Here is a 10,518-nt window from a genome sequence, read left to right as displayed (position 1 = left end):
TCGCTTCAGTTGTGTCCGACTCTGTGCGACCGCATAGACGGCAGCCTACCAGGCTCCCCCGTCCCTGGGATTCTCCAGGCAAGAACACTGGAGTGGGTTGCCATTTCTTACTAGCATGTGAACTAAGTGCAATTGTGTGGTAGTCTGAACATTCTTCAGCATTGTCCTTCTTTGGGATTGGAATGAAAATTGACCCTTTCCAGTCCTGTGGCCACTGCTAAGTTTTCCAAATTTGTTGGCATATTGAGTGCAGCACTTTAATGGCATCACCTTTTAGGATTTGAAATAGCTCAGTTGGACTTCCATCACCTCCAGTAGCTTTTTTCATAGTAATGCTTCCTTGACTTCACATTCCAGGATGTCTGGCTCTAGGTGAGTGACCACACTATCATGGTTATTTGGGTCATTAAGACCTTTTTTTTGTATAGTTCTTCTGTGTATTCTTGCCACTTCTTAATCTCTTCTGCATCTCTCAGGTCCTTGCCATTTCTGTCCTTCACTGTGCCCATTCTTGCATGAGATGTTCCCTTGGTATCTCAAATTTTCTTGAAGAGATCTCTATAAGAATTCCTTAGAAGAAATGGAGTAGCCTTCATAGTCTACAAAAGAATCCAAAAATGCAGTACTTGGGTGCAATCTCAAAAATTAAAGAATGATCTTGGTTCATTTCCATGGTAAATCATTCAGCATTGCAGTAGTCCAAGTCTATGCCCCAACCTCTGATGCCAAAAAACCTGAACGGTTTTATGAAGACCGACAAGACATTCTAGAACTAACACCAAAAAACGATGTCCTTTTCATCACAGAGGATTGGGATGCAAAAGTAGGAAGTCAAGAGATACCTGGAGTAACAGGCAAGTGTGGCCTTGGAGTACAAAATGAAGCAACGCAAAGGCTAACAGAGTTTTGTCAAGAGAATACACTGGTCACAGCATACACCCTCTTCCAACAATACAGGAGATGACTCACACATGGGCATAACCAGATGGTCAATACCAAAATCAGATTGATTATATTCTCTTCAGCTGAAGATAGAGAAGTTCTATACAGTCAGCAAAAACAAGGCCTGGAGCTGACTGTGGGTCAGATTATCAGCTCCTTATTGCAAAATTCAGGCTTAAATTGAAGAAAGTAGAGAAAACCACTAGGTCATTCAGGTACGACCTAAATCAACTCCCTTACAGTTACACAGTGGAAGTGACAGATTCAAGGGATTAGATCTGATAGACATACTACGTGAAGAACTATGGATGGAGATTGGTAACACAGTACAGGAGGCAGTGACCAAAATCTTCTCGGAGAAAAACAAACGGCAGAAGGCAACAACGTGGTTGTCAGAAGAAGCCTTACAAATAGCTGAGAAAATAAGAGAAGTGAGAAGCAAAGGAGAAAAGGAAAGTATACCCAACGGACTGCAGAGTTCCAGAGAATAGGAAGGCGAGATAAGGAAGCCTTCTTAAGTGAACAACGCAAAGAAATAGAGGAAAATAATAGACTGGGAAAGACTAGATCTCCTCCTTTGTGGGTCCTCCAGGTCGCTGCACTCTCGTCTCACTTCTCTGCTCCTGGACCAAAGAGACGTCCTCACATTACTACCTTCATTTTGACTCTTCTGCACAGCGCCTTTAAAAAAAAAAAAAAACCAAAACAAAACCCTCCTTTCCCCTCTCTTCCCCCAATTATGGAAGAGAGGCAGGACTTCCTGTTCTTTTCAGAGCGACTGCCGGAAGTGAATGCGCGCAAATCGGCTTTGCCAAGTCTGGAGAGTTTAGGCTGTCTGTGCTAGTTGCTGTTTTTGGGAACGAAAAATGCCAGGTCTGGCGGCCGCAAGCCCTGCCCCATCTGAGTCGCAGGAGAAGAAGCCGCTGAAGCCCTGCTGCGCCTGCCCGGAGACCAAGAAGGCGCGCGATGCGTGGTTAGTGCGCAGTCCGGGAGGGGGCGGCCGGAGGCTCCGCGTCTAGCGCTCAGGCCTTCTGCCCTGCCTGGGGCTGGTGTTGGTCCTCGCTTAGGCGTGTGGTGCTCTTGAAGGCTATAGAGTCCAATAGGCTTCGCAGTTGGCTGGCTGTAGACTGAGCTCTTAGCTCACCCTTGGGAAACAGATGAAGGGATTGGAAAGAGGTCAGATTGACTCGAGTTTGCTTCGTCCATTCATTTCTTCCTACAAAGAGTTTCTGAACGTGGAAATGTTACGGGTCAAACACTGCCTTAGGTTCAAAAACGTAGAAATGGGTAAAGATGCTGCTTGGTTTAAAGGAACTTAAAGTTAATGGAGCATTAAAGTTAATGATTGCTGTGCGAGGTTTGGCAGTATCAAAGAGTACAATTTCTGGTGATTTCTCCCAAAATTTAGACATAGTAAGACACAGGGTACATTTCTTAACACTACAGAAAACCCCCTTATGCCCCCACCTCTTCTAGCTAGATGATTTAAAAATCAACCAGGCTATGATATAAATGACATTACAGTATTAAGAATAGTACAACTAGATTACCATCAACTCGCATTCTTGTTTTTATTGTATACAGCCTCTATTGTGGAACAAATATCTGAAGGAGTCTTCAGATAATGTGAGTGTTACACCTCTCCCTCCAGTCCCTTTTTGTCCTCACACAGAAAGTAAAGACATTAACACTTAAGTATTTTGCAAGTAATACTGTGAAGGGAGAATTGAAGACTACAGTGGGATACTGTGCTTCCACAGTTAAAAACAGTAGGTGCTTATTGAACCTTCAGATAGTATTACATCATGATTAAAAGCCTGGGATGCAGTTTCAGTTTGAGTCCTGGTTCACCAACCAGCTTTGTGACCTTGAGCAAATTAACATCTCTGTCTCATATCTGTAAAATGGGCCTAAGGTTTCTGCCTTCAGGATTACTGTGCTATAAGTCATATTTGGTGCCTAGCACAGTAGTTTCAGTATTTAATAAATGATCAGGGTGAGCTAGCTATTTTTATAAGGAGCTTGCTATCCCATGCAGTCAGCCATTAAAGCTAGTGAAAGATAGGTTGTATTTAGAAGGAAGGAGAACCTACCTTTTTAAAAGATAACTTCTGCAACAGTTACCTCTGACCCCTATGGTTGCTCCCCAGATATCTAGACTCAGGAGTCAGTTTTTTCATATAATTGATTTTTTCGTGGTCCTAGTCTTTACTTTGTAATTTTACAAGTGAAAAGTTCTTTGATCATCATGAGTGGGGCTCCTCAGGCCGCCCTTGGCAGCCAGATGTCTTTTGCTGTTTGTGTTGGGTGTCTTGTGGCTAGAAGTAAATTTATTTAGAGGTATTTGAATGTAGAGCAGAATCAAAAATGTAATTCCTCTGTGATAGGCAAAAAATTAAGCTCTTCTTTCTGTACATTTAATGTTAACTTTTTTCTCAGTTTATTTCATTACAGAGCAGTATTATTCCTTGGATATTGTCTAGGGTCAATATTTAATATGCATAATTATTTCTTCTAATCAGATTCCTCTACCCCCAAAAACTAGTTATCTGTGGAACATTTTCATGGGCAAGGGAGTATCACAAGAGCCAGTAAAAACAAATTTGGTATAAAACCATTTGGTATAATACCATTTTTAAAACTCCAGCTGTATTCTGTCAGATCCGTGTTCTGCCTCACTCCTCATCACTTAGCTCACTTACCACTAATGTGCTTAATGCCTACTTTATTAACAAGTGCATTTTGATTTATAGCATAATTGAGAAAGGAGAAGAGCAATGTGGACACCTAATTGAAGCCCACAAGGAGTGCATGAGAGCCCTGGGATTTAAGATATGAAATGGTGAGCATGGTACTTTCTTACTTGGAAGGTAATACATAGGCTGATAGCTTCAAATTTGTGTATTGCTTTACAGGTTTAGCAATCATTTGGCAGCATTCTTAGGGCTTCGTCATAGTTCAGTCGATAAAGAATCTGCCTGCAGTGCAGGAGACCGAGGTTCAATTCCTGGGTCAGGAAGCTCCTCTGGAGAAGGAAATGGCAACCCACTCTAGTATTCTCACCTGGAGAATCCTATGGACAGAGGAGCCTGGCGGGCTACAGTCCATGAGATCATAAGAGTCAGACACGGCTTAGCAACTAAACCACCACCTGTCTGAAAGGTAGCTCACCTGGTTAATCTAACATGCCTAAGTATAACTAGAAAAATAGCTTTTCAGTTTCTAGTGTACAGAGTAAATGATGCTAATAAATTGAGAAATATGGGACTTCCCCGGTGGTCCAGTGGTTGACTCCCAGCTTCCACCGCAGGGTCCCTGGGCTCGGTTTTTGGTGTTTTGGGCTGTGCTGGGTCTTCGTTGCTGCATGGGCTTTTCTCTAGTTGCAGAGGCGAGGGGCGCTCTCTAGTTGGGGTATGCCGACTTCTTATTGCGGAGGCTTCCCTTGTTGCGGAGCACAGGCTCTCGGGCTCTCGGGCTTCATGTGGTCTCGGTAGTTGTGCCTGGCAGGCTCTAGAGCACTGGTTCAGTAGTCTAGGCACGGGCAGATTTGCCACGCGGCCTGTGGGATCTTCCCAGATCAGGGTCGAACCCACGTCTCTTGCATTGGCAGGTGGACTCTTTACCACTGAGCCACCTGGGGAAGCCTTGCTGGACATACCAAAGGTTCTTGATTAAATGAATGAATAAATGAGGAAACTAAGGCCCATATGTATGAAGTGACTACCTCTAGGCAGGGTCAGACCTGTAACCTCTGTCTCTAGACAGATGCCCTCTGCTTGGTGCCCTTACTCCCCCATAAGATCCACACCATACCACCATTTTAATAATAGCTGAGAGATAAAGCCAAAGCTACGTACCAGTATAAAAGTAATAGAAAGCCTGGCTTCTTTCCCTTTCACCTGTTTCCTGCCTCTTTGAAATTTTACATGTGACCAGCCTTCCTCTTTGAGCTGTGAAAAAGGGGGGATAAGGAACCAGCTGATAAGAAGTATCACTGTGAGGTGGAAAACAGTCTAGACTGAAAGTCCTGGGGCTTAACTTTGGTTCTCCTCTTCTCTAGCTTAGAGTGTGTTTTACTTGAACTAAATATATGTTCATTAAGATACTAATTTAATCATATCTGAGTTTTACTTTTTTGTTTATAAAAAGAGATCCATAATATATTTTGTGATTTTTATGTATGGTATTATGAACCTGTGTATACAAGATATACTTAAGTGACTTTTTAAAAATCTTATGGTGAATCATTTTGTAAAATAAGTAAATATGGTTGTGGGGAGCTTAAAACGTATAACTATTTTTTAAAAGTATAACTTGATTACTTCAAAGACATGTAATCTCAACATTTGTACATGATTTCCTTGTCCCTTTCTTTCTAGTCAGTTGTGTAAGCTGTTGCTTAGGGTTAAGCCTGCCTTGATAAAAAGGATGATTTTTTTTAAAAAATGCTAATTTTAGGAGCATCAGAAGTTTTGCTTGGACTTCATGTGGATCTCAAAGGTGATACAGTTATTGCTATAAGTAGCATATATTCACGAGGACCAGAAGATATCATGGTTTTCTTTGTTATTGGGATGGAGAATGAGAGTGATTACTATGGCTTCATTTGTGTATAAAAGAAAATGCAAGAGCTTTGGGCTTAGAAAACAGTTGAACCAGTTGTGTGGTATTGAGCAAGTCCTTAAATTTCTGAGCCTTAGTTTTCTCATGTGTAAAAGAGAGAGAACAGTACATGACCAAACTACTTCTTAGAGTCATCGTGATGATTAAATGATATGTGTATGAATAGGCTTTGTAAACTGTCAAAGAGAAACCAGATAGCCATATCTTGAAACTGTGGATAGCAGACATTCTGTTGAGGTCTGTTTAATATATGTCATGATTAGGTATTTTTGAATCCTGGTTATGAAAAGAATCTGAATCCACGTAGGGCCTTTCTTAGGATTGAGAATATGTTTTTTTATTTTCAGCATAATGCCACTTTTGGAAAAGGAACAAGTGTTTGAATCTACTTTGGTCCCAGGTGCCCTATTTCCCTATCCCCCATGGGGAAATGGAGGGACCATGAAGTCAGACAAAAAAAAAAAGACTTGCTCAAGTTAGGAATGGATAGGTGGTGGGATTAAAACTGGAATCTTGATCTTGTTTTGTTTTGCCTGGTCTGGGTCTTTGCTGTGTGCGGGCTTCCTCCAGTTGCTCAGAGCAGGGGCTCCTCCTCTTGGCGGTGCCCGGGCTTCTCATTGTGACGGCTTCTCTTGTGAAGCACAGGGCAGTAGTTGCGGCTCTAGGGCTCTAGAGCATTGGCTCAGTAGTTGTGGAGTATGGGCTTAGTTGCCCCAAGGCATGTGGAATCTTCCTGGACCAGGGATCAGATCTGTGTCCCCTGCATGGGCAGGCAGATTCTTTACCACTAGACCACCAGGGAAGTCCAAATCTAGGTCTTTTTCGCTCTCCAGATTGCGAGCACTTTATACTTCACTCCTTGCACTTAATGAGATTTTACTGACAATGTATTCATTTTTAGGTTTACCTAAAACTTTATTTTGAATGCTAGTTACAAAGACCTTTTGTTGAAATACAGAGGTGGATATAACCCAGCAACCAGGTCAGTAACTGGGTAAAATTCAATACTACTATCTGCACTCTTATAAGATAAACTTAACTAAATTGTTGTCTCTTACACCATTAGACCACATTTTCCTGAGGATAGCTTCAAGGGAAAAATATTTTGCAATCTCAGATCTTCCCAGTAATGATCATGAAAGTTCCTTAATTCAAAAACCTTAGTAGCTTTTATTTTCTAAATAAGATCTTAATTGTACCTTGAATCCAGAATATTGAACTTAATATGAAAGTAAGTACATTCAACCAGAAGTGTACCTTATAATCATCTGAGGAATGTTTTCCAAAATTCACAAGCTTGAGCCCTGATCTGCACCTGTTAACTGAAGCTCCTAGATAATTTTCAGGTGTTCCTCTCTACGAACCATTGGCTTAAGCTAAAGAAGTAGTAGCTGCTGCTGCTGCTGCTGCTAAGTTGCTTCAGTCGTGTCCAACTCTGTGCGACCCCATAGACGGCAGCCCACCAGGCTTCCCCATCCCTGGGATTCTCCAGGCAAGAACACGGAAGTGGGTTGCCATGTCCTTCTCCAATGCATGAAAGTGAAAAGTGAAAGTGAAGTCGCTCAGTCGTGTCCGACTCTAGCGACCCCATGGACTGCAGCCTACCAGGCTCCTCCGTCCATGGGATTTTTCAGGCAAAAGTACTGGAGTGGGGTGCCACTGCCTTCTCCAGAAGAAGTAGTAGGGATAATACTAAATATAAACTGTCTAAAGATTTAATAGCAGCAAAAACAGAGACTTTAAAACTACTCCTAAGAAAAAATAGGGTGTGATTGTGGTGATTCTAGACATTTACAACTGCTTTTTTTTTTTTTTGGCTGCGCTAGGGCTTCGTTGCTGTGTGAGGAATGTCTCTAGTTGCGGCGTGCAGGGGCTACTCACTAGTTGGGGTACACAGGCTTCTCGTTGCGGTGGCTTCTCTGGAGTACAGGCTCCGGGCACACAGGTTTCGGTAGCTGCAGCACACAGGCTTTAGCGTGCTGGCTCAGTAGTTTTGGTGCACGGGCTTAGTTGCCCCATGGCATGTGGAATCTTCCCACACCAGGGATCCAACCCATGTCCTCTACACTTGCCAGGTGGATTCCTATCCACTGGGCCACCAGGGAAGTCCATGACTGCTTCTTTTCCTGAAAGAGAACCTAGAGGAACCTAAAACCTGCTTAGAAATGGCGGCTGGTATCTTTCTGCCTTTAAGACCCAGGAGGCACCTAGAGAACACAGTTTGGGGGCTAAAATCTTTGAAATAAATTAAAGGACCAGCACTGAGTGGTGGTGATACTCAGTATTTAAAGTTTGATTGAACTTAATATTTGGTTAAAATATGTTTAAAATATGCTGATTTCACACACACAAAACAAACTCAGACAACTGATGATGTCTGAAAATATCCTGAGAGTCAAGAAAAAGGGTCATTTTTGCTGTTTGAACATTTATTCATTCAACAGATATCTGTCTTCTGTCAAGGACTTTATACCCAGAGGCTTTCAGTGGGTAGCCCCCCTGATGATGAGTAGCTGATAACAAAAGAGGTAGCAATGCTATACAGACTGCTGTCTCTTGAAATGAGAGTGACTTCATTTTTGCATATGTTTACATGTATTCTTCTTCTGAGCCTTTTAGAAAAGAGAGAATTTATATATTGTTGATAAGGCTTATCTTTTCTAAACCAAATGCAGGAATAGCTAGGTGAGGGAAGCATTGAATTAGACTTGACCCGTCGGCCAGTCCAAATTGCTTAGCTAACTTGTTAGCATTGTTTCTGTCTTCTGGGATAGGAGTCGGGGTGGGTACGAGCTTTTTGGAGAGACACCTGCTATGACCAGCTATGACTATCCTCCGGTGCTCTCCCTTTTTGATCTTCCAGATTCATTTCAGAAGTGTTACCCTTACTTTGCCCTTGGGTTTGAGTGAGTAACTTTCCACAGGAAATGCCTTGTGTACAGAGCTGACCTGCCTTCTACTTCGTGGATCTTTGCCAAACATACTTGAGTCAGCAAGGAGGGGGTTGCAAGTTTCTTCGCTTGAATATCTATAAAAATAAACCTCTTTGGGGAAGATGTTTTTGAGAAAATAAATGAACGTATAGTTTTTACTTCAACAAAGACTTTAAAGATTAAACCTTGTAATGAATTAAACAGTTTCTGTGATGTTTTTATATTTAAAGTTAAGCAAAACTAAACTTTTAAAAGTGTGGATCTTTTATTTTGTGGCTGGTTTAGAATAATTGTGGCAGTTAGTTAATAGTCCTCGGCTGAAGCATCTATTTCTAGCATCTTAATTCCTGACTCCATAGGTCTAGCATGATGTTTGAAATTTTAAACTTTCTAAAATACATTTTTTTTCCTGCAGGTGGTCTGCTCTGGGAGTGAATAGTTCCTGAAGAATGAAGAAGATTCAGTAACTTTGGGAGTTCCAAAATAAAAAATTATTTATAATTTATTAAAAAAAAATCCCTGGTTAAAGTCTTCAGGTGTGTTTCTTTTTGTATTCCTCACAACCTCAAGTGGTATTTATTTTTCTTAAGGAATATCTGTGGGTTTCTCATTTGTGGATTCAAACAACATTGGATCAAAAATATTGGGGGGTGGGGGCGAGGGAATTCCAGAAAGTTCCAAAAATAAAACTTGAGTTTGTCATTTTTTTCAACTATTTACATAGTATTAACAACTGTTTACATTGTATTTACAACTGTTTGTGCAACATTTGCATTTTATTAGGTATTATAAATAATCTAGAGGTATATAGGAGGATGTGCTCAAGTTATATAGAAATACTACATCATTTTGTATAAGGGACTTGAGCAAACACAGGTTCTGGTATCCACAGGAGGGTCCTGGAACCGATTGCCCCAGATCCTGAGGGACCGACTGTAGTATAAACAAATCTTATAACAAATTTCTTATGTTCTTGTTGTCATTTTGGGAACTCTGGATATTTTTTGTCAAGAGAAAGCAGATACTGATCTTATCTAATGAAATCACAAAGATTAGTTATATAGAAGTATTCAATTTATAATGGATCTGATAGTCAAACCATCTCATTCAAGGTTTTGTTTTTTATTTTTAACTTTCTTAAAGGTAAGAATTGGACAAATCTTCAGTCTTAATAATTTTTTAAGTCATTATTGTTCTTTAGTAATTCTCTCTTTTATGAAAGTAACTTGTTTAGATTTTGGACCACATCAGGGTGCGTTGGCTTGAAAGATCTCAACTGTTTTTTACATTTTAGAATAGACTAGGATCAGAAGTTTAATGCCTAGGGGCCAGTTATCTCTTATTAATTAGGAGCTGGCCCAGATCAGAGGCTGGATTTTTACAAATAAGTCGCTAATGAAATAGCTCAGTCCTACACTGTCGTGATACAGAATATGTGTTCTATTCACTATGTTCTATAGTTCTAACATACAGAACATAGTGACTAGAACATAAAGTATGGATCACTATAGCAGCCCTGTGGTCCTATTAGCTGCTTTTGAGCAAATGACGGAGTTGGTCATACTCTGTCTTTAAATTTTAAATCTTAACAACAAAAGATACTGTGAAAACTAATAGAATATGTAGGGTTCATGTGTCATATGATTGGAAGGTTGCTTCTTAAAAAGGAGCTGAACTAAATTGTTCCTAAGATCCTTTCCTAGTTAAGAGATGGCTCTGGGGCTTCCCTGGTGGTCCAGTGGCTAAGACCCCGCACTTCCAATCCAGGGGGTGCAGGTTCAATCTCTGGTGGGGTAACCAGAATCCCACATGCTGTACAGCTGGGGGAGGAAAAAGCGTAGCTTTGAAGTGTGCCAGGCTTAAGTTCAACAGATGGCTACATGACCTCAAACAAGTCAGCCTCTTTGGGTCTGTTTTTCTCATCTGAAAGGAAAAATTGGGGATAGTAGTAATACAAGATTGAGTAGTCATTAAAGTGGGGGTATATAAAGCATTTGGCACAGTATCTAGCATTTAATGT

At 41.0% G+C, this 10,518-nt stretch overlaps 1 protein-coding gene across 1 annotated transcript; it reads left to right on the top strand.

Annotated features, from left to right (window-relative positions):
* Positions 1-1,741: 1,741 nt before the first annotated feature.
* Positions 1,742-9,029, top strand: LOC101107153 (cytochrome c oxidase copper chaperone). The gene is made up of 3 exons (XM_004002949.5): positions 1,742-1,915; positions 3,696-3,784; positions 8,914-9,029. The coding sequence occupies exons 1-2, from the start codon at positions 1,809-1,811 to the stop codon at positions 3,778-3,780; spliced, it is 192 nt and encodes a 63-aa protein (XP_004002998.1). The 5' UTR covers positions 1,742-1,808; the 3' UTR covers positions 3,781-3,784; positions 8,914-9,029.
* Positions 9,030-10,518: the final 1,489 nt, after the last annotated feature.

This window comes from Ovis aries, chromosome 1, assembly GCF_016772045.2.
Source record: "Ovis aries strain OAR_USU_Benz2616 breed Rambouillet chromosome 1, ARS-UI_Ramb_v3.0, whole genome shotgun sequence".
Lineage (NCBI taxonomy): Eukaryota > Metazoa > Chordata > Mammalia > Artiodactyla > Bovidae > Ovis > Ovis aries.
This window is presented reverse-complemented; position numbering and strand designations above follow the sequence as displayed.

Coding starts and splice junctions, on each gene's coding strand:
- LOC101107153 (XM_004002949.5), top strand. CDS start 1,809: ATGCCAGGTCTGGCGGCCGCAAGCCCTGCCCCATCTGAGTCGCAGGAG. Junction 1,916..3,695: donor AAGAAGGCGCGCGATGCGTG/GTTAGTGCGCAG, acceptor TTTGATTTATAG/CATAATTGAGAAAGGAGAAG.